This window comes from Octopus bimaculoides, chromosome 3 (assembly GCF_001194135.2).
Source record: "Octopus bimaculoides isolate UCB-OBI-ISO-001 chromosome 3, ASM119413v2, whole genome shotgun sequence".
Classification (NCBI taxonomy): domain Eukaryota; kingdom Metazoa; phylum Mollusca; class Cephalopoda; order Octopoda; family Octopodidae; genus Octopus; species Octopus bimaculoides.
The window spans coordinates 101545505-101570436 of NC_068983.1; the positions used below are offsets into that span (position 1 = coordinate 101545505).

General features: G+C 34.2%; 2 protein-coding genes across 5 annotated transcripts in view; one reads left to right on the plus strand and one right to left on the minus strand.

Moving 5' to 3' along the window:
- LOC106875919 (dynamin-like 120 kDa protein, mitochondrial) overlaps positions 1-2310 on the minus strand; it is a 68429-nt gene extending 66119 nt beyond the window's left edge. For all 3 annotated transcript variants that reach the window (XM_052966382.1, XM_052966381.1, XM_052966380.1), the window contains exon 1: positions 2079-2310. In XM_052966382.1, coding sequence (XP_052822342.1) covers positions 2079-2107 — 29 coding nt within the window. In that variant the 5' untranslated portion in view covers positions 2108-2310. The remainder of the gene's footprint in view (positions 1-2078) is intronic.
- Positions 2311-2588: 278 nt separating this feature from the next.
- Positions 2589-24932, plus strand: part of LOC106875921 (general transcription factor IIH subunit 2) — a 28617-nt gene continuing 6273 nt past the window's right edge. Inside the window, exons 1-12 of one of the 2 annotated variants that reach the window (XM_052966383.1) lie at positions 2628-2711; positions 4349-4442; positions 5369-5447; positions 7112-7226; positions 11328-11414; positions 13332-13437; positions 16399-16504; positions 19308-19398; positions 20195-20282; positions 20707-20783; positions 21613-21643; positions 22560-22623. In XM_052966383.1, coding sequence (XP_052822343.1) covers positions 5392-5447; positions 7112-7226; positions 11328-11414; positions 13332-13437; positions 16399-16504; positions 19308-19398; positions 20195-20282; positions 20707-20783; positions 21613-21643; positions 22560-22623 — 821 coding nt within the window. In that variant the 5' untranslated portion in view covers positions 2628-2711; positions 4349-4442; positions 5369-5391. Of the gene's footprint in view, positions 2712-4348; positions 4443-5368; positions 5448-7111; positions 7227-11327; positions 11415-13331; positions 13438-16398; positions 16505-19307; positions 19399-20194; positions 20283-20706; positions 20784-21612; positions 21644-22559; positions 22624-24932 lie in introns of both variants that reach the window. The other variant, XM_014924236.2, reaches the window with a different exon arrangement.

The following is a 24932-nucleotide window of genomic DNA, read 5'->3' on the forward strand; positions in this document are numbered from 1 at the left end:
CAATTTTATTTCCCCCTCATCACTGCTAAATATTTCAGTCTCCCAAACACTGACTCAACAGTTCATTAACTCTGTCTCACAAAGAGTTTTTTGACGTTCGTTCTGCATTTTGGTTGATCGAAAATCTATATCAGCCCGTGTGTTTCATCCAACTACTAACTTATATCCTGAAAGTAATTGCATTTGGACAGCCTTGTGCTATGCACATAAGATTCCAAGGCCGGATCCTAATGAAGACCACTTGATTAATTGTTAGAGAGTCAATAAACCAACACGTTTTAATCACCAGCACACAGATGCATCCCTTCTTCCATCTACCTCCTGCATTTCTATAGTGGTCCTCTGTATTACCTAGCAGCATGTTTTCTCGATCCAAACCAATCTAACTTCACTCGTAACATCATACACTATCTCTCTCTCATCTCCTACATCCCACACTAAACATTTTTCCCAATCCTTCTTGCCATCGAGAAGTTCAATCCTCTGGAACTCCTACCCCACCCAGGCGTCGTTATACAGATATTCAAGCAGAACATCAACTGCATCAGTCTCACTAGTCTCAGTGAACCTGTTAGGTAAAATGGAGACAGCTGATTCTCCGATTAACTTATAAAATATTTTTTAGTGTGCTGACATCCATCGAACAAGGACGGCATCGTATTCTCAAATAAACCACAAAATAAAAATAAAAATAGTAATAAAAAATTGGATAAATATAGGTTTTTAGATATCTACTTAGACTGGATGTCACAAACTTGATTAAACCATACTGGTTTAACCAAAACCAGTATGGAGCAAGGAATGAAAATTAATTTGAAGTAATCAAAGGGAAATGGTCCCATTGAAATAAAATACTACAGAGCCGCATGAAGCATGCAAAAAAAAAAAAAAATTTTTTAATCAATGTAGATTGCTAACGCCAAAAGTGAAGATGTATTAATCTTTTCAAATGAGCTAAGACACTCTTAGGAATGATTAAGAATGTAGATATGAAAAAGGGGGGAAAAATTCAAATATCTGAAACGTTTCAATTTTTATGACAAGATATTTTGCTTATCTGAAATTGGGGTGTAGTCAGTATATCTCTCCTCAAGTAAAGTGGAGAAAGAAAATCATTTGAAATCATACGGAGAAAAAAATGACATAACAATAAATAACAGTAACCAGGAATTACGCTTAGCCCCACTAATTCGCAAACATTGAAGATAACAAGAATTAGAAAATTCTGCAACATATCATTATTCGAATCTTAATTTCGTAATTGTTTGAGAAAGGCATGACCATCAAACAGTTCCGGAGTCAATGTGATATAAATTGTTGTTGTCTATTTCATATCTCGTAGCAGTAGAGAACTTTAGGACGATATGATAAATCATTGTCTATTTCATATCTCAGAACAGCTGACAACGTTTAAGACAAATACACAGCATATTACGTTTTCTTTTAATTTGAAAAAAAAAAAGACTGAATGAAGTAAATGTATATGTTAAACTGAAAGTATGTCTGCTGCAGACACGAAAAATCCAGATTTCATAGTTACCATGCGATGAGTTGTAATGATGTGTTGAATGAAATGTAAACTCATGTCATACACTTCACTAATGTGCAAACCCCACCCCTAAAAAGTCAATAAATAAATTTCAGTTTAATTCGTTTAGGCTAAATATAGATAGCATTGGTGAAATCTTGGGAGTCACGGTCAGAGATGCATAATATACTTCATAATTGTTCGAGTGACAAGCAAATGTATTATAACAGTTAATGAAATTAAATCCCTCTCTTTTACATTAAAGAATAATAATAGTCAAGAATGAATAAAATAATCTGAATTAGAATGGATTTTGAAAGTACATTCTGTATGCTTTCCTTTTCGAAGAAAGCGTTTGACCTTTCCAAAGACATTAAAGGTTGATATAAAAATAACGTACTTACAAACCTTACAGATTTAAATGCATTATATGGAAAGTAGTGTTTTATTAGTTACCAGCTAAGCAATGCAGATTTGAGATTGTATAAAAATTAAAGATTAGTCTAAAAAAAAATCAGAGATTTACAGAAAAGGCTATAAATACACTCACCCGAAATGGCCTCGCAACAAATGCATCATTGTAAAATTTGCACTATATCATGGATAACAAATAAAAAGTCAAGAAAAAACAACTATCGAACAAAAAGTAATCGCATCAGAACCAAAGCAATGACAGAGGGGACACAGCAGTCGAGGATAGAATAGAAGCAGACGTCCCTTTTGGAAAACACTTTATCTGACGGTACTCATGGCCGAAACACCACAACGGCATTCATACAGAGCTATACATATACCGATAAATTAAAACTACCCTTCGTAAGCTAATTCAAAGCTCAGTATCAATTATTAAAAGAATAGTAAGAATTTTTTTTTTTAAATCTTATATTAGGCTTTTAATAAAACAAAAACAATAATATATTTCTCTATCAGAATAATTTAAATTATATTATTTTTATGCATTGTAAAACTCTAAAATAGTTTTGATCTAAGTTTTGTTGCAGTAGAAAATTTTTTACTTCCTTCAGTTATTTAAATAATTATTTTGGCGCTTTTAAAAATACATTTCGAGCGCGGTACACCTTACACCTGTAGTAGTAAGTATATGTGGCTAAGAATAATGTTATTAGTCCATGCTGGTTATCGGCACGAGAAGTAAAGATGCATCCAGGACAATAATAACGAAGTAATTAACTAAAATTTTCTAATCTTTATTTTCTCACTAAAATAATGGCAATATACATTATACAAAATTTACATTATTATTATCTTCGAGTTTATAAGTATAAATTACAAGAGATAAAACAAAAACTATTACACTGAGTTGTCACTCACGCAAACAACACTACAAGCATAAAACTTGGAAAATGACTGTAAAAGTTCTATTTATTTTTAATTTATGATAGTCTGTTGTTGTCGTTTACTGTAATTTCTCCAGAGATTCAATGCAAGCTATATGATCCAATTTTAATTTTCTCTAGAGATTTAATGCAGGCTATATAATCCAATTTTATTCTATATTCCTTTTCGGATACGAATGATTGTGCCTTTAATCTGTCGTCGAAAAATCATTCAAAAGTGTTCCCTCTTTTTACAAAATTAGTTTTGTCCATAGAAAAAGCCACCTCTAATCCTGATTTCTTCGATTATTTAAAACTTTCGTGTTAAAGTCTAGTTTTAATTTATAATACAGTATAATTGTAAACTGAATGAAAAAATATTTTGAAATAAGTGATTGCGTTAACAAAAGACAAAAATCAGTAAAATAAAATACATTCCATGTGTCATAACCCTCTAAGAAATGAAAAAATTTGTAGAAAGGTTATTAATGAAGTTGGAAAATGTCAAGTCTTCTACCCAGAAGATTCCTTAACTTTACTCTTTTCCAACACACTTTTCCTCGTTCCAGCAAAAAAAAAAAATCTCTGCTCGTTAAAAACTCTTCATTCAAAGTTTGGTGCTGGTAAACTGCCATATCATTATATCATCTGTGCATTATTTATGAATTTGCAGAACCTGATGACTAGAAATATATAATTTGATTTTTAAATGAACAAAGATCTAGAGTTGGTGGGCAACTCCAGTTTCTGTAATATTTAACAAATATGAGGAAATTGTTTCCTCCTGAATATAGCGCTAGACTCTAGCAGGTAGTTGTCTCCCGTTTTTGCCAAAATGAGGAAAATAATTAGATTTTTGATAATCACTAGATTTAATATGTTAACACTGACTTTTCTTTTCTTTCTCCCCCCCCCCCTTGCTCATGACTTCACAAATTAATCCCAGTGATTTATTTTTTAAAGAGAAATGGAATTAAATATCTTGCCCTGAAACAACAAACACCTGCAGCAAGATGTAATTGCATTACTTGTGAGTTGGATAAATGAGTGGAGAGGGACGTAATTGAAGGATTAATGTTGCAGTCTTGTTTCAACATCTTCAGTATGCACAAAAACTTGCAGCATCTTGTTGAATCATTTATTTGGCAATATTGCTAATAATGTTCTACATCCAACTAATTTTTAGTGATCCACTCCACCTGGTTATAGATTAAGTATGATGTAGAGAAGCGTGGCTCATTGCTATAAGCAATAGAGTCTAATATAATTGATGTTTTATTGTAGTACTGAGCCCAAATCCTGCTATAAATTGGTGTGGGAACACAATTTCAGAATGATGTATAAGTCCAAAAGCTTAACTGATGGAAGTCTTGAAACTTAGCTACTCACTTCTTTATCTTTGCCAATTAGATATAACAAACTTCATGTCCAAGTTTAACACCAACACCTGACCGTACCTTTAACAATGACCACTCTATTGTAGGTTTTCAAGCCAGATCTTTATTCTGAAGGTGATTTCTTCCTGGCACTCTCAAAGACTGAAAAAAAAGATCATGAGTGTTGCCTTTCTCCTCTAAGTAAGCAACTAAAAAGAAATTTATAATTGTTTACCTTTGAAGAAGAGTGTGAGTCATTTATTTTCCTAGGGAAGAAAGCTCTGATAGTCAAATAAGATTAAGGTTGCTGACAGGTTATTTAAAGAGCTGAAGGAGTGAAATTGAGAAATACATGAGGTGGGGGATTTTAAAATAAAATTTTTTTATCAAACTAAAAATAGCAGGGGTGGTGATAGTGTGTTGATGTATTGTGCTTATTTACCTACCTACCTACCTACCTTCTCTCTACAATACTTCATCCTGTTACCTTATCTGTATCTTTTTGCCGTTGTGTGAGGAATATATTTACATACCGGTCAAATTTTTGGCCTCCTTATCTCCTCATTTCCTACCATGACAATTCTTCTCTCCACTTTTCAATTTTGACTTAGTTCCTTTCTTCAGATGAAAGACCAAAATTAAGAAATATTATATTACAATCCTCGTATAGGAAGCTTGCTTCCCAGCTACATGGTTTCGGGTTCAGTCCCACCACGTGGCATCTTGGGCAAGTGTCTTCTGCTATAGCCCCAGACTGACCGAAGCTTTGTGATTGAATTTGGTTGGCGGAAGTTACTGCCGTGTGTGTATGTGTCTGTGTATGTGCTTGTGCCTCTTCCAAAGAGAGAGAGAGGGACTCTTCCAAAGATTGTATTGACTGATTTTTACCTGACACAATTTGTCACCAGTTTTCTTGGATTTTCAGATTTACTCTATATTCATTTTATATTAAAGAAGAAATATTTTATTGTTGAATCTAGAATCTTTTTAAACTAATGATTAAAATTTTTGTTGCTAAGTAGTTGCTCAAATTTTGGTAGCTTACCACTGATTGAAACACTTGGCTAAATTTGTATATTGTACATTTGAATGTGTTTATGCTTATACTTCCAATTTAATTTCTGAAGGTAGTCGGGGAAAATTACACAACATGGCTGATGACGACGAGAACCTTTACCGTTGGGAAACGGCATATGAACGTACATGGTTAGTACAGAATTTTTTGTTATGAGATTGCCTAATAGCCATAATATTTGATAAGTATTAATTCTAAATTTCATAGAGGAACAAGTTCTTTTAAAAAATCTTCAAAAACATCTTGTTCTCGTATCTCCAATATTAATGATTAATGAATTCAGTCTAAATGCAAGAAATATTTAAATGATTTTAAGGAATCACTGGTCAGTTTTACTTATGGAGCATAAGTAAAATGAGAGTACAGCAGTGAAACTAATAGACTATAATTGATAGGCAACTTGCTTGGAAAATTTTCATGAGCAAAAGTCTTTGCCTAAAAGTTAAACAATAAGCTGATCTTACTTGCAGAGAAGCAATTAAATAATTTGCCGAAAGAACAAAAAACATGAAATATTTTGAATAATGAGATTGTATCAAAAGGAATCAAAAGAGTACGTGTGAAATGGTATGCCTGCTCCTGCCTTTACTTGACAAAGAAATATGCATGAAAGTGCTTTTGAGTATTTGATTAGCAATCTGATAGATTCCATTCAATAAGTGCAATACAAGTGCCAGTAGTACACTTCAAATGACAGATAATGAATGGAACGATTCTGAACATGTAGACAAAATGGCTGTGTCTGGAATATATTTCATTCTTTAGATATCTACATTAAATGTAAAACTAAGACAGCAAGCTGGCAGAATTGTTAGCATGTCAGACTAAAGGCTTAGTTGCATTTTTTCCATCTTCACATTCTGAGCTCAAATTCTGCCATGGTTGACTTTGTCTTTCATCCCTTCATCCCTTTCAGGGTTGGTAAAATAAGCACCACTTAAGCACTGGGGTTGATGTATCCCTGGACTTGTTGGCCTTGTGCCACAATTTGAAACCTTTGTTAAATGTAGGACGGCGATCTTACGATACCAGTACCAAAGCACCCATGCATGTTTATTTACTTCACATTGGCCTTTTTCCGTAAAAAGTGTACATACATACATAACCTCTCTCTCTCACACTAACAAAAGAACTTCACCACACTTTCTGTCTCGCATACTCACTATAAAAAGGAAATAAGGTAATTTTTCAGATTAACACCCACACAATCTTTGCTACGGTGTTAAGGTTTTAGGGTTTGGGTTAAGGAATTCCGTCCCTAACCGTAACCCTAACCCTAAAACCCTAACCCTGACCCTAACACCCCAGTGAAGATCGTGCGATTGTTAATCTGAAAAATTACGGAAATAAAAATAACTTGTTATCTATCTCTCTTTCTTTCTTTCTCTCTCACACATACACACACCAGCGCCAACTTCAAAAGAAATCGTGCTCTCTTTATCTCTTTCACTTTTAGGGCGTTGTTTCCCTCTTTCCCTCCAACACTTTTTACGGAAAAGGCCAATCTTTGGTAAAGATCGCCGAAGACACTTTTTACAGAAAAGGCCGATCTTTGGTACTGGTATCGTAAGATCGCCTGTAGGACTAACCAGATCCAGTTAGTGCTTGGGTAAAGACTATGATTTGTCAAAAAAATGGCTTTATGACCACCTTCTGCTGTATGTAGATGGCTGTTATGTCCTACTTCAAAATATATTTCTTGGAAACTAGAAGTAAACAGAAAATGATAATTTCATAAAGAAACTAAAATTTTAATTTAATGAACCAAGCTACAAACAGACTTTATAATTTACAGGGAGGCTATAAAAGAAGATGAAGCAGGTTCATTACAAGCTAGTGTTAATGAGATTACTCAGAAAACGAAGCGTCGGCGCTTATTGGAGCGTATTAGTAATGTTCGTCTTGGTATGGTAAGTCAGCTTGAAATTTTCAATATCATTTGAAATAAATTTTCGTTTATTAATAACTTATTGATATCAATAATTCTAGGATAGTGGCCTAGAAGAGTCACTACAAAACTGGAGAAATACTATGGAGTATTTAGTTACAATTCTTTACATTCTGTGTTCAAATCTTACTGGGGGTGACTTTGTTTTTTATTCCTTTGTGGGTTGATAAATAAGTCAAATATTGTAATTTAGATTGACTCTACTCTATAACTTTGTACTAATTATTGATGGATTCAGTCTTATAGATTAGTAATTTAACAGCTGAAATGATGCAAAACTATTTAAACTAGGTCTCAGTATGATAACTTTTAAACTGAATTATACGACACTGATTAATAGGGTTATTAATATGAATGTTACAAATGGAGACATTTTAAATATTTTACAAGTCGTTGAAGCCTCTATGTAATCATTCGATCAGCGAGAAATAGTAAAATCTCCTCAGCTCATATCTACCATCTTAAGAAGAGGAAGAACACATTGGAAAATGTGGTCATGGATATATAAAATGATGGAATGGTCACAGCATGAACATCTTTGATCAGACGTCTGCTCCATCAGGGCTGACCCGAAGCTAAAATAACAGTTACATCAGTTATCTCCCTTCAGTAGTTCCATTTTTTTTTTTTTTTCTGTTTTAATCTGGAAATATTTTTGATTACCTTAATATTGATTTCTTTTTTAATATACTATTAAGTATTCTGAAATTGTGTGATTACCCGTATTAAATACATGACAGTGTGTATCTTAATAATCGTAGCAACCCATCAGTACTTTAGTGAGGGTTAGCTCTAAATTATTTGCTAAGTAGCAGAAAGGATGAAGTGGTGTACTAAAAGATTTGCAGTATTTAATTTAACACTTTACAATCTAATTTCAAACTGTACGAGGATTATCTTATTATTCATCTTCCATGGGGTGATAAATCTTTAATCTTCTACTAATTTATACTGCAGCCATGCTGGGGCACCACATTGAGGAATTTAGTCACACTAATCAACTCCAGTACTTATTTTCTTTCAAAGCCTAGTATTTACACAGTGGAACTGAACCCAGGACCATGTGGTTAGGAAGCAAACTTCTTACCTCACAGCCACACCTGTGCTTATATATAATGTATAATGTTTTAAAAAAGTAGATTCTATGGATTAAGTCTGAGAAGGAAGACCTTTTTGCAGGGTTTCCCAGGCTGATGGGAAGAAGAAAATGCTCAAACTGAAGATTTGGTCCAAATATTTGCTAAATCCGTCGCCTAAAAAGAGTATAAGTATTCCAGTGGACTTCCACATGAGTTCTGTCTATTCCAGTTTCATTTACAAAGCTTAGATCAGCCAGAGGCTTTGGTAGTGGACATTCACCCAAGATGCTATGTAGTGTGATAAAACCCAGAATCGCATGACTGTGGAATCAACTTCTTAACTATAGTATCATGTCCATTCTCATTATGTTTAATCAGCTCTAAATCTGAGGCATTGGCCTAAAATTAGAAATTCATCATCATCATCATTTAACATCTGTTCATGCTGGCATGGGTTGGATGGTTTGACCAGAGCTGGGTAGCCACACCAGACTCCAGTCTGATTTGGCATTGTTTCTATGGTTGGATGTCCAACCACTTTACAGAATGTGCTGGGTGCTTTTACATTGTACTGCATGGGTGCTTTTATGTGCCCCGCACAGGCACTTTTATGTGACATTGCATGGGTGTTTTTATATAGCACCGCTTGGGCGCTTTTCACATGGCACCACACAGGCACTTTTATGTAACACCATCATGAGTGCTTTTCACCACCTTAGAAACATGTCTTAACACTTCTGCTTCGTAGTACAGGTCTTCTTGAGTACAGCAAGGCATCAGGCATCTCGGTCCTTTGTCATCTCGCCTGGAAGGTTCAGCATCCGGAGGTCATTCTTCAGTGCTTAATAAACTATTATTATTAATCTGGATAGTACAGGTGTTGTATAATATTTATTTTGATACACCCTCAGTTTAAACTTGGGGTCTTCATTTACCTTAACATGTTGAGTACATTATATGAAAGGGATTACATTTTTCAGTTATTGTTTGTATTTAAATCCTAGCAGGATAAATTCCAATATAAAATAGATGAGCTTTACACTGACTTCAAAAGTCTTTGAAATAATTTTCCCTAAATATCACAGCAACTTGTCATCATTACGCCTGCACCTCAAAGCCTTAATTCAGTGAACCTATAATCAAAGGTGTTCCAATCATAGCCATTCCATATTTTTTAAAGCACATATCCAATATGGCTTTCCTCTTTTTTAAGATCGTGGAGAGCGATTTGCTGGAGATTTGGTTACTCTTTCCAGCAGGTCAACCAACTGGTTAGAGGTTCCCTCATATTGTCTTCTTAAGTAAGATATGCAGCTGACTGCTGACATTGGTGGCTCCAATATCTTTACAGGCTAAATGAAAAGTACTTCAGTGCTTCTGAAGGTTAACTTATATTCTACAAGTTGATAAGAATTCAATATTAGTAGAATTGAACAAGGTAATGAGCTGGCAGAATCATTAGCACACTAGGCAAAATGCTTAGCAGCATTTCATCTGTCTTTACATTCTGAGTTCAAATTCTGCCAAGGTCGACTTTGTCTTTCATCATTTCTAGGTTGATAAAATAAGTATCAATTGAGCACTAGGGTCGAAGTAATTGACTTACACCTCTTCCAGACTTGCTGGCCTTGTGCCAAAATTTGAAACCAATATTAGTAGGATGGTGGATTAACAGAATCATTAGAGCTTTGGGCAAAGTATCTGTGATATTTAGCTATGGCTCTTTACATTCTGAGTTCAAATCCCAATAACTTCAAGTTCGCCTTTCATCTATCTGCAGATAAAATAAAGTGTTAAGTGTTATGTTGATCTGACTACATCCCTTCCCAATAACTTGCTGGCCATATTAGAAATCAAAATTAGAATTGATAGGTAATTAATGTTCAAACAACAGAAGGGAAAAGAAAATGAGGAAGAAATAAAACTTTCTGGTTATATTGCATCTTCATAAAATAAAATAAACTTGCTAATTATTAAGTAATGAAGTATTATTATTCCTACTGTTGCAAGTATTGAATTTTTAAGTTTTATAAAACAATACATTTCTAAAAATTTAGCAGTGAAAGAAAAATGCATTTTCTTTTTAGCTACTGATTTCTTTTAATAGTGTAGGTGTTAATGTCGGAAAGGTTGATGTTTAACCTTAAGTCAGCCTGACACTTGATCTAGCTGACCTACAATTAAAGGCCTTCTAGATAAGACCATCCTGTCTTTCTTTTTTTTTTATAGACACAGTGCAGTGCATATCTTAGTTGCCATGTGTACATGATTTGTAGGCTAAGTACAGCTTATCTCTGCTTGTTATAAAAGACAACTAAAATGGGTGGCAGAAAAGTGAACATTAAAATGATGAGGATGATGACAGGTATATTGTGGATTACATTATCCACTGTGTCCTTTTTTTTTTAAAGATATTAGTGTGTTGTATGAAGGAAATTGGGCTGCAGTTTTAGCATGTCTGGTGACAATATAGAGGATTGTTCTTTGGAAAATTAACCCATTGGTAACATGCTCATTTTCAAATTAAACATCTGTTTTTAAAAGAATATTTTTTCAGGCATGGCTGTGTGGTAAAAAGCTTGCTTCCCAACTGCATGGTTCTGGGTTCAATCCTATTGCATGTCACCTTGGGCAAGTGTCATCTACTATAGTCTTGGGCCAACCAAAGCCTTGGCCTTGTGAGTAGATTTGGTGGATAGAAACTGAAAGAAGCCTGTAGTATATATATATGTGTGTGTGTGTGTCTGTGTTTACAACCAGAGCTAATGTGTTTACATCCCTGTAACTTAACAGTTCAGCATAAGAGACCAATAGAATAAGTATCAGGCTTCAAAAAAATAAGTACTGTGGTTTGATACATTCAACTAAAAGTTCTTCAGGGCAGTGCCTCAGCATGGTTGCAGTCTAATGACTGAAATGAGTAAAAAATAAAAGATAATTTTTTTTTTTTTTTTTTTTTTTTTTTTTTTTTTTTTTTTTTGCAGATGCGTCATTTGTTTCTGATTATTGATATGTCTGAAGCCATGGTGGATCCTGATTTAAAACCCAACAGATTAGCAGCTACTGTCAAAGTATGTTTTATTATTATTCTTTTTCTACATTCTTTAATCAAAACTAAAAATCTAAATTTAAACTGCTAAAATTGTTATTAACTCTGTCTATATTAAGTTTTTAGTTCCATTTGTTTTACTTTTCCAAAGTTGAATACCACTTCTTCAGTTATCTTATTTGCTTTTAAATCTTCTCAGACTACTGTCACCATTTTCCTACAGAACATTTGAGCTCAAGCCAGCAAGATATTTTTTGTGTCACTCAATCTGCTCAACATAGATATTTCTCTAGAAACTCCTTTTGTTAATATGATCTCATATTTCAAATCTTTAAACATCTTTAAAAAACTTATTTTTAAAATCATAGATGTGACTTGAATGTTGATCATATTTTGAAATTTGACCCTAACTGTGCTTATCCAAGTATCTTAGCCCCTGGGTTACAGTTTTAAATTTCTAATTGACTACATTGTTACTCCATGCAACAGGTCTGCTCAAGCAATGACAATCATACAATCTGATATGTCGCATGAATTTCTTATTTCTAATAAGTAATTATTTCCGTGGTCTCTTTACACTTAAGTTGTCTCTTAGCTAATCATTATGCATCCACTAGGTCATACTTCACTCATTCCTACTCCATCAGTGTTCATTTTATGCATTCATAGGCTTTCTTCCACTGATATATCAGCTCTCTTACACAGTCATCATACGTTTTTCAAATTACATATAAAAATATTTCTTGATTTCAGTTGAGTCAAAAAGAAGTCCCCTCCTACTTCTCTCTCTATATTTACCACACTACTCCTGAAACTGATTGATTGACTATCAGCTAACATTTCTCCTGTTGTCAGCCAATCTGTTTTGGCCACCAACACTATGAACTAATCATTTACTCAATCCTTGCTCCCTAAAGCAGTGTTACCAGAGTTTCCCTCCCCACCAATGCAGTTCCTGCTGGCATTGACCTAAGGTATTCAAATTGAATATAACCTGTTTTGATCTCACCAGTCACAGAGGACTTGTGAAGATTGTGGGCATAGATCCTGCATTGGTGGGGAGGGAAACTCTGGTAACACTGCTTTAGGGAGCAAGGATTGAGTAAATGATTAGTTCATGGTGTTGGTGGCCGAAACAGATTGGCTGACAACAGGAGAAATGTTAGCTGATAGTCAATCAATCAGTTTCAGGAGTAGTGTGGTAAATATAGAGAAAGAAGTAGGAGGGGACTTCTTTTTGACTCAACTGAAATCAAGAAATATTTTTATATGTAATTTGGAAAACGTATGATGACTGTGTAAGAGAGCTGATATATCAGTGGAAGAAAGCCTATGAATGCATAAAATGAACACTGATGGAGTAGGAATGAGTGAAGTATGACCTAGTGGATGCATAATGATTAGCTAGGAGACAACTTAAGTGTAAAGCCATGAAAATAAAGAAACAAAAAGATTTAAGTCTATTGTTAATCTGGAGGCCAAGCCTCAGGGAAATACCATTGCATAGACAGTCATGAGTGGTGACACTGCATTGAACCAGCCTCTGCTGTGAGGCTTAGAGGCTGAGTGGAAGAATGCCAGATGGTGCTGGTTAAGTGAGCACATTAACTCATCTGAGCTCAACCAAGTTGTTTACTGTCTACTCCAGTAATATTGAATTTTTATGAATGAATGAATGAATGAATACTTTTGTCAAAGCCATCTTTCTGTTTAAATCTTTTAACCTGAAAAATCACTCTTACCTGTTTTGTACTTTTGAAACACTAATTAATTTTTTAGATTCAAGTTACCTTATAAAACATCCTATAAATACCAATTCTGAATTGATTTTTCAATACTGAGGATTGTAATTGTTGCTTTGTTATTTTGTATACATTTATTGATTAATTTATATAACTGTTCTCTGTTCATAAAATAAGTAATTATTTCTTTTCTACAGCTTGCTGAAAATTTCATTGAAGAATACTTTGATCAAAACCCTATTAGTCAGCTTGGTATTATTGTAACACGAAAGAAAAGAGCTGAAAAAGTTACTGAACTTGGTGGTTTGTTGATGAGCCTTTATTTCTAATTTTGATCTGTTTTACTTAGAATAGACGGATAAGTGTCCATCTTGATTGTTGTTCATCAGTTGTTCTGGTGGAATTTTGAGCTCAACCCTTTATTTGACTAATGGGGTACACTGTTCTCATTCCTAGATATGTTGATTTTATTTTTCAAGTCCCTCCCTGCGATTGAACTTAGTATCCGAAGGTTAGTAGCCCACACTCTTATCTACTATGCTATGTGCCTGTGAGCAATTATAGAGTGACTTTTAGGGCTTGTAAACCTAGTGTTTTATCTTTTCTTAATACTGGTTGCCATATTACATTCATATTTGCACTAGGTCTGCTTAGGAAGTTATTGTGTCCTAGCATATGTGCATCTTATTTTAATTTTTGTATTTTCCAGAGATGTTCTCTATCAATTATTTTAACTTCATCCTACAGCAGGAAGTGGTCTCCATTTTACCATACACTAGTAGAGATACCCGACCTTGCTTGGGATTAAAATGGCATAGTTTTTTTTTATTTTAGTTGTTTTAGTCATGTGACTGTGGCCATGCTAAAGCACTGCCTTTGATTGAAAAAGATTGACCACAGGGATTTATTCTTTGTAAGCCTAGTACTTATTCTCTTAGTGTCTTTTGCCGAACCGCTAAGTTATGGAAACATAAACACAGCGACGTCGGTTGTCAAGCAATGGTGTGAGTACAAACACACACGCACACACACACACACACACACAAACAAACAAATATACACATATATACAACAGTCTTCTTTCAGTTTCCCTGTATGAAATCCACTCACAAGGCTTTGGTTGACCTGAGGCTATAATATATATATTATATATATATATATATATATATATATATGACTCACCAGCCCTCAGTCAAACCGTCCAACCCATGCCAGCATGGAAAGCAGACGTTAAACGATGATGATGATGATATATATACGGTTTGACTGAGGACAGGCAAGCCAGAAGGCTGCACCAGGCTCCAATCAGATCTGGCAAAAGTTTCCACAGCTGGATGCCCTTCCTAACTCCAGCCACTCCGAGAGTGTAGTGGATGCTTTTATGTGACACCGGCACGGGTGCCAGTCAGGCGATTCTGGTAGCGACCACGCTCAAAAAGTAATGTGCCACCGACACGGGAGCCAATCTGTGGCCCTGGCAACTATCACAATCAGATGTGCTTCTAACGTTCTACTGGTATGAGTGCCAATCAGACAGTACTGTCATCGGCCACGTCAGTGATTTTGATTTTGATTTCACTTGGTTTATAAGCCCTAAAAGTCACTCTATAATTGCTACTCACTCTCGGATACTAAGTTCAATCACAGGCAGGGACTTGAAAAATAATGTCAACTGAAAAATCACATCAGCAGCATACCTTAGGAATGAGAACAGTGTACCCCATTAGTCAAATAAAGGGTTGGGTTCGAAATTCCACCAGAACACCTCTTTTACTTGTTTCAGTCATTTAACTGCGGCCATGCTGGAGCACCACCTTTAATCGAGCAAATCGACCCCAGGACTTATTCTTTGGATGCCTAGTACTTATTCTATCGGTCTGTTTTTGCCGAACCGCTAAGTTACGGGGACGTAAACACACCAGCATCGGTTGTCAAGCAATGTTGGGGGGGACAAACACAAACACACAGACATACACACACACATATATATATATATATACATATATATATACGACAGGCTTCTTTCAGTTTCCGTCTACCAAATCCACTCACAAGGCTTTGGTCGGCCCGAGGCTATAGTAGAAGACACTTGCCCAAGGTGCCACGCAGTGGGACTGAACCCGGAACCATGTGGTTGGTAAGCAAGCTACTTCCCACACAGCCACTCCTACGCCTATTGAAGGCTGGAGCGTACATCAGCCAGAACGTTGTGATAACAACAAACAAGATGAAGACACTTATCCATCCATTGTAAATAATGTACATGATTCCTCATCTCAAAAATACAGAATAATGTTGAGCTGTTTTGTTTGAGACAGGATAGTTTTGTAATTATAACCTCAGTAATGTCATTAATTATTGCAAACCATTTTTTATGTTGACTTTTATGTACATGATGGGCCAAGAGTCACACACCAAGATTAATATATGTTGCACATTTCAAAAGCAACACTTCATATTTAATTATGATGAATACACACATACTTATACATGATGAACTAAATGAATACTAATAATAATAATGACGTAGTATAAATAAAGTGTCAAATGTTTTGGTATGTGACTTTTGGCCCACCCTGTATATGAATTGGCATAAATAATTCTATAGCTAAACTCTCTATTACTGAAATGGTGAGATGGCACATTTTCAACTTGCTTAATATAGAGAATTGATAAAATATGCATTGCCTTAAGGCACAGGAAAATTCTCTGATGACTATAGTGAATTTTTAAATTAATTGTCAGTAATCAAGCAACATCATTTTTTAACTAATTAACATTTTACACTAATTTACCTCTATTGATCATGATGGATTCTGAATATTAAAATATTTACATGAATTGGTTGAAAATCCTCATATTGAGTAACCTTTTTTGTCATTTTGTTATTTTTCTTAATATGTAATGTAAGAATTGTCCTCATTTCCATGTACATTGACTATAATAAAAAGATTTGTAAATTAAGTTGTAAATAACTAAATCTTTTTAATATATTCATATAGAGCTAATAAACTTTAACCATTTAGTATTTAAAATAGCTTATACCTAGCCCAAATATTCTACCTGTTTTATGTTCAAACCTACCCTATTAAGTCATTCTAAAAGTAAATAATCACATCATCAAAATCTTAAAGCTACAAGATAATGCATGGTTAATTCAAAACAATAAATATTTGACAGAATAATCTGAATGCTAAAGGGTTTAAGCTTTGTGACATTTTCATTTAATGTGTTCATTTTTATTTGATTTGTTCTGACACTCAGGTAACCCAAGACGTCATGTTGCAGCACTGGTTGCTGTTAGTAAAAATCCATGTCAAGGAGAACCTTCTCTACAGAACTCGATTGAAATGGCAGCACAAACACTAAAGTAAATCTAAAATATTTTAATGATTGATATTTAAGATAGTGTTCACAATTATCAAGAGAGTAAATTTCTTTTAACCATTTAGCATTTAAACCTGTCATGTCCAGCCCAAATAAGCATTCTACCTGCTTTATGTTCAAACAGGCCACTCTGGCCTCTCACATCTACCTTACTATGTCATTCTAAAAATAAACAATTGCATCCTTAAAATCTCAGAGCTGTGAGATAATGCATGGTTGATTTAAAACAACCTGAATAAGCATGACCTCTGACAGTAATCTAAATGCTGAAGGGTTAAATATAAATTGGTGATCATATTTACACTAATTTTTACCTACTCATTTACATTACATGGATATAAGCTTGTATTGTTTTGAATATGTATTCTACACAAGTAATCAATTCTGAATTGTGATATTTGTTTTCAATGCTTATGGTAGGATTTGAACTTGTAACTTAACCTAACAATTCAGTGGCAGTTACCTATACTTGTAAAAGGTATTATACTATTTGGTTCAGTTAGTCTAATTGAAAATACTTAAAAGGCACTCTTTATATCCAACTTAACATGGATATTTTTTAGAATGCTCAATACTGCTGTATTCACCATAAGAGGACCTCATATGGACGCAATGGTGTGTAAGTTGATTATAGATATCGGTTTCAAATTTTGGGAGAGGGAGTACTCAACTGACACTTATTTTATTGACCCTGAAAGGATGAAAGGCAAAGCTGACCCCAGTAGCATTTGAACTCAGAACATAAAGACAGACGAAATGCTGCTAAGCATTTTACTGGTGTTCTAACAGTACTGCTAGCTTGCCACCTTAAGTTGGATATAAATGTTGCCTTTTGGTATAAATATTGCTTCTGTTGTTAATAATTATTTTTCAGAAATAGTTAAGTTATTATTAATATATTTAATACATTGGCTATTAAAAAGCTAATAGGAGAATATATGGTGAGAAAAAAGCAGCATCACTCAGTGATTTATATTATTTTAATTATTCCATGCATAAGAGATAACTCTGTGCACGTTTTGATCTTAGACCTTCTCAATAAAGCTTAATTTTCACTGTTACGAGAGAATCATTTGTTGGTGCAAAAAATTAGGGTATTTTAGAAAATAAATTTGTTCCTTTTATATCTGTTTTTCTACAAGAAGACCTGCCCACCACAACAAAATTAAGACCCTAAAACCAATGTGTCACATAAAAAGCATTGGTGTGGGTGCTGGTACCACATAAAAAGCACCCAATACACTCTGTAAAGTGGTCAGTGTTAGGAAGGGCATCAAGTCATAGAGACCAAGCCAAAACAGACTATGAAACTTGGTGTGGCCCCTGGCCTTGCCAGTTCCTGTCATGCCATCTAACCCTTGCCAGCATGGAAAACGGACATTAAATGTTGATGATGATGAAGGTATTGTTTTATAGCTGGATACCCTTCTTGTTGCTAACCCTTATTTGCTTTTCAGGTAAAGGATCTCCTTTACGTTGAAAGCATGAAGCAAGTAGACAATTTGTTAGTTGACAGGAGAAATGGCCACTACACTGCTCATAGCTCATGACTTTCATAGGGTATAAATGTAACACACACACACATGATGTGCTTCTTTCAGTTTCCATCTATGAAATTCACTCACAAGGCTTTAATTGGCTCAGAGCTGTAGTAACAGAGATTTGCTCAAGGTGCTGTGCAAAGTTAATCAGAGATGCCATTTTCATTTCACATATGAATGATTGAATTTAGCTGCTTTAAACAAGCAGAGCCACTCAAACAGTCCATACTAACATCCTATTAAGCCAACACTTTTCATATTAGTATCACAAAGCACTTCTTTTTTTTCTTTTTTCTTTTTAACTCTTTCACTTATTTCAGTCATTGTGGCCATACTAGGTCACTGCCTTGAAGGGTTTAGTCAAATTGACCCCAGTGCTTCATTTCTTTTACTTTTTAAATCTGGTGCCTATTCTATCAGTTCCATTTGCTGAACCACTAAGTTACAAGTATATAAACAAGCCAACACTGGTTGTCAAGTGGTAGAGGGTGGGGCCAAACACACACACACACATGATGAGATTCTGCACAGTTTCCATCTACCAAATTTACTCCCTAGATATTGGTCAGCATGAGGCTATTGTAAAAGAGACTTGCTCAAGGTGCCATGCAATGGGACTGAACCTGAAGCCATGTGACTACAAAGTGAGCTCCTTAACCATATAACCATGCCTCTAAAATCTTTTTAAAATAATGATCTATTGAAGTTGTTTTTTTATATGCAAATAATTATTTTACATTTTCATTTTCTTAAAATTTTAATATGTAACTAATATGTGTGTGTGTGTGTGTGTATATATATATATATATATATATATATATATATATATACTAGTATTATAACCCGATTTCATTCGGGTCTACTCGGGCCACATTTTAAAGATGAGGAATTTTGCCCTAGAGGCCACGCCTTTCAATTGAGCAAACTCAATGTTGCCATGCAAACTCCCCGCCACTTTTAACATAGATGTGCAAATTTTCAGGTCAGTCTGACCACATTTACTAAGACTTTTGCCTGCACAACTGCTTGTGAGACAACGTCCGCCCTTTTCACAAATATATAGTAGGGAGCCTGGTGTAGCCATCCGGTTGCACCAGTCCTCAGTCAAATCGTCCAACCCATGCTAGCATGGAAAGTGGACGTTAAACGATTATGATGATGATATATGCATAAAACTTGTTTGTGTTTTTATGGCTTACTAAAGTTAGGAAGTAGTTAATATTTCTTCTTATTTTTCTTTTTCAGACAGATGCCTAGTCATGCCAGTAGAGAAATTCTTATTATTTTTGGTAGTTTAACCACATGTGATCCTGGAGACATTCTTAATACAATAAAAGTATGTTCTTATTCATTTTACTTTTAGTAAAATTTTAATTCTGTAATACTTTGGTAGAATGTAATCCTGTCTCTCATCACCCCTCTTTAACCATCCCTAATTCTCCTTACAACCTCTACTTACCCACACTGTTCTCTCCTCAGAATCACTTTGATATAGTGATTAATTTATTGGTCATTATGTTGAGCAAATGTACTAGGTTCAATTTCAGGCAAGATTTACTTTGCTCATTTATTCTTTGTATGTAAAATTTGACAGTTTAAACATACACTTGCTGTATTGGCTCAGTCATACTGTTTGTGAAGGATTCTGGTTACAAATAGAAAAATGACGAGAATGTTTACAAAATAGGACCATTCTCTACTGAATTATCTTACTGCATTGAATTATTTAAATTTAAGAAATCAATTTGGTAAAGAAAATATTGCCAATTTTTCTCTTGTTTTGGATTTTTTTTTTTTTTTCTCAATCAAATTTTGAACCTTTCAATTCAAATAATGTTTGTTAGTTCCAACTTAACTCTGGAACTTTGTGTATCTGTAAAATTGTAGCACCTATAAGAGTATTTGATGGAAGCTAAGTCCTGACATTTTATAATAAATACATTAAGAAGCTTCCAACAAATATTATAGCATTTATAGGAAATTGGGAAATAATCTAATTAAAATGATGTGTAAATAAAATGAAAAAAGTTGAGGTTAATTGTTGAATGAGTTTAAATATTTTAGAATAAGAATTATTCTTAGAAGGATAAAAAAATGTTTATTTCTAAATTTTCTGTTGATATTTATTGCAGACAGTTAAAGAAAGTTCTATCAGGTGTTCTGTGATTGGATTATCAGCTGAAGTGAGAGTTTGCAGAAGGCTTACTGCAGAAACAAAAGGTAAATCTTGCCAGAAAAAGATAAGCTGAAGATACAACTTGGCTAAAAAAATATAGTTTATTTAGCAATGGTTGATACAAATATTTATATAATTACTGGAATTTATCATCCATTTTATACATCTCATACATTTCATACATGGCTGAAAATTAAAATAAAATTATAATCATGATACATTTACCTGCTGGTAGTTCTATTTTTCATGAAAAACTTTGCATTATTACTATCTTTTATAAATTACAACATACATTAGCAAGATAGTAGTATTTCTAAGCTGGAAAAGCCATCCTAAAAACTATATACATGATAGTAAAACGACACAATTTATCATCAACTTAAATGAAAAAAAAAAGGATCAACAGTTCTGTCTCTGTCTCTTTTAACTATCTCAAAGTTCATGTGACACAAATATTTTTCCATTTAGGAGACTATCGAATTATCCTGGATGAATCTCATTTTAAGGACTTATTAAATGGACATGTTATACCTCCTCCTGCATCAGTAAGTAATCAAGACATTCATGTACAACTTTTATGTTCCTATTTCATAGAGACACAATGATTCCCTTCTATTATATATATTCATTTAGATTTAGTTATAAATTGTGGCATTTACTAATGTTCTATTACTTTTTGATTATTTAGTGGGATTTAAAATGCATCAAGCTATTTTTCCATATTTTTAACCATCACTTTCTTCAATGATTTAATATCACTACAGTCTATGCTTAATATTACAGTAGTATATTGTTTTTTTGTTTTTTTAGTGGATCTTTATCCATCAGGAAAAAGAAAATATTGTAGGGAATATAATATAATTACCTAAGAAAGTATTTGATTGTATATCGATTTCAATTTTTGGCACAAGGTCAACAATTTTGGGGTAGGGGATAAGTTGATTACATTGACTCCAGTGCTCAAATGGTACTTGTTTTATCGACTCTGAAATGATTAAAGGCAAAATCAACCTCAGTGAAATTTGAACTCAGAACATGAAGATAGATGAAATACTGCTAAGCATTTTGCCCAGCATGCTAACGATTCTGCCAGCTTGTTGCCTTTATTTGATTGTATATTAATTACTAAATAATAAACTAGGTATAGGCAACCTTTTTCTGAGAATCAGGCTACAAGAAACATGGTTCATCATCAGGCAGGCTAGACTACTAAAAAATTTTTAATTAATTTTTCATTTAGGCAAGCCATTCAGAAATCCCACCAGTTGCAGTTTGCTCATGAATATAAACAATGAACATTTATGTTTTTTCAAAAGATTACCATGCCATATATTTCCTTTCATCCTCTGATCTTTTGTGTTTATATTTTTTCAGGGAAACACTGAATCCTCTCTCATCAGAATGGGTAAAACGTTTTATACTTTTTCTCCTTTTTTTGTTGATTCCTCTCAAATTTTAACCCTCTGCCTCCATGCATCATATATGATACACATTTTTCAACCACTAGAGTAACTTCCGGTTTATAAAATGAAAGTTTTATATTACTCAGAACATATGAGACAAAAGCTAATTAAAAGTCTGGAAACAAGCATAGACGGTTAGGGCAAACCTATGAGAATGCCTTGGACAGACAAAGGGTTGATAAGATTTCTCTTTTTTTTTCATTACAACCCTAAGAATTTTGGTTCAAAATTCTAATTTAGGTCTACCTGTATTCATTGTGTAAGTTGATCTAGTCTGTGATCAATCAGGTGCACATGATATGTATTATTACTGTATTTGAGATCCTTATTCTCAAGTTTGCCAAGTATTCATAGTAAACTTTCAACTTGCTGCCAAATGATAGATATATCTTGTAAATGTGTATTCCCTTTTTATAATAATATTTTCTATACCAAGTAAACAGGAAACTTAACTAAAATGTGGATGTATTGAAGTATTGTTATTGCAACACTCACTATAACAGTTGTTTGTCATGGTAGTTCTGCTTTATGTGGTGTATGATTTTTGCTATGCCTGTTTTTTTTCTTTTAAACTATTTCCTCATATTGGTTATGTTTCTGACACAATGTTTTGAGTGATATTCTCTCTAATACTCTCCAGCTGATTTTCCTGATGAGTCAGCAATTGAACCTGGAACCCTTATTTTACCACCTGCGTTTAAACACTAACTTACCTATTATCCCAGATAATATGAAGACTTTTTTTCTCACAAAGCTAATAGCTGTACATGATTACATAAACAGTTATTTATATATTGTAAACAGTAAACACAATTTTATATCATTAAGATTGTACAGTTACATTGTATTATTCTATAGGTTTCCCACATCATCAACAGTCTATGGACAAAGATAAAGAAGACAGACCGTCAATGTGTATGTGGTAAGTAAACAGTGTATTTAGCTTGTTTGTTTCAGTATACCTTAAGTTTACATTTCTATTCACTATTTACAACACTTCTTAATCTTGAGTTATCAAGAGAGCTTTTATACTATTGCTCTACCTGCTGGAAGTAGCCAGGTCTTCACATCAGGCTCTGTGGTCTTAAAAGAATGACAGCATGTTGGATAATGTAGTCCTAAGTATTATCTCTGGCAAAAATCAATGGGGGTCATAGCTAAAACACCTTTGGTTATAGATCTGTTCAATTAAACAACTTGACCTTATCCAAATGCTGATATCTATTCTTCACATTATCGTTCTTCTCCAGCATTGTTTTACAATAAATTTACTGTTAGAATTTCTTGAAAAATTGTGCTGTAACAATACATATTCTCATGACATAAAATATAAAGTAAACTTACCATGAAGAGACATAACTTATACAAAACCAAGTGCTATAAGGGTTTTCTTTTGGGGTTTTTTTCAGTACACGGGCTCTGTTCATTCCTCTCTGATATATACACGGACACACAGATACACGTACATGTATGCATGCATACTTACATAGATACAGCTGCAGGCATGGCTATCTATTTAAAAAGTTTTCTACACAGCCATGTGGTTTCATGTTCAGTTCCATTGTGTGACACCTTGGTTATGTTTTACTATAGCACCCAGTTGACTAAAGATTTGTGAGCGGATTTGGTAGACAGAAACTGAAAGAATCCTTTATACATATAATGTAATGGGGTGTCAGTCTGATGTTGGAAGAACAGTGAAAACTCAGGATATGTTTCAGTATTATTAGATCTCATCATTAAAATATAGCCTTCTCCAGATTCTTTCTCCTCATTATGAAAATAATTTTAATTTAGATATTTTGACCCACACTATTAATTATGTTAGCATGGACATTACCATTTTGTTTTCCCAAAGAACAGATCCCTACATATTTTTATGTAGCCCTTATTTCAAGTTACCACCCAGTTCAGGGTTTATTTACAATAAAGTTGTGTGTCTCAAGTCATTTTATGTTGAGTACAAGATTATGCGTTTCACTTTTGTTAAGTGGGCTCTTATCAAAACATGCTCAGGGCTGTCACCATTCTGTCAAGGACAAAGTCACTCCTTGTAGCATTGCTCACTTTCTTGTTTTAATTAATTTACGCACAATTTATAATTTCAGAAGTTACCTTCTCATTATTGTGCTACACATATAAAGCCAGTGGGGCTTCAACAAGTTTTTATACCCCCTCTTCAACTTCATTCTTGGGTTATCTATGTGTATTTTATATGAACATACATGTACATCATCATCGTTTAATGTCTGTTTTCCATACTCGCATGAGTTGGACAGCTTGCTAGGAACTGGTATGGTTAGGGTCTGCATCAAGTTCCATAGTCTGTTTTGGCTTGGTTTCTATGGCTGGATGCCCTTCCTAATGCCAACCACTCTACAGAGTGTACTGAGTGCTTTTTACATGGCACCAGCACCTACACCCACACTTTTTATGTGGCACCTTGGTTTTAGGAGCTCAATTCTGTTGTGGACAGGTCTTCTCAAGTACAGCAGTGTGCCACATACTTTAGTTCTCTGTCATCTTCATGAGGTTCAACGTTTTGAGATCAGCCTTCAAAATTTTGTCCCATGTCTTCTTGGGTACACAAGCATAAATTAGATAGTGGATCCATTTTAATAACTGAGAGACCCCCACTCTGTTGAAATTCTTGCTACACTCATGTACTCAGTATATTTATATAAATTTTACTATTTAATGCAAGGTTTTAATGATAAGACAACCCAGAGATGATGATGATGATGAGTGCACTGCTTGAGTTTATATGAGGGTAGGGTATACCACTATTTAGGAAGTTGCAGGAATTAGAAGCAGTAGTAATAACAGTGGAAAGAAGTACCACTAGACATTAGGTCAAGAATTATATAGTGTTGTTAATTAAGAGCTTGCTTAATATGTGGGGAGCTTGTTTGGGGATACCAGTTAGAATGTGTTTAAGGATACTGGTTAGAATGTGTGTTGAAACCCATTCCAGATATGTAAACAACATTTACCAACTACACAAAGTGTGTTCTTACAAACTCGAGTTAATTCTTTTCATTTGTCTTAATCTCAGTAGTGCTGATGGCAGTACCATGTCCATTATTTTTACAACTTAATTTGCGAACAAATCCACGTTTTTGCTGGTGCCACATGAAAAGCACTTGGTCCACTCTGTAAGGTGGCTTGGCATTAGGAAGGGCATCCAGCCAAAAAAATCATGCCAAGACAGACAGTGAAGCCTGGTGTATT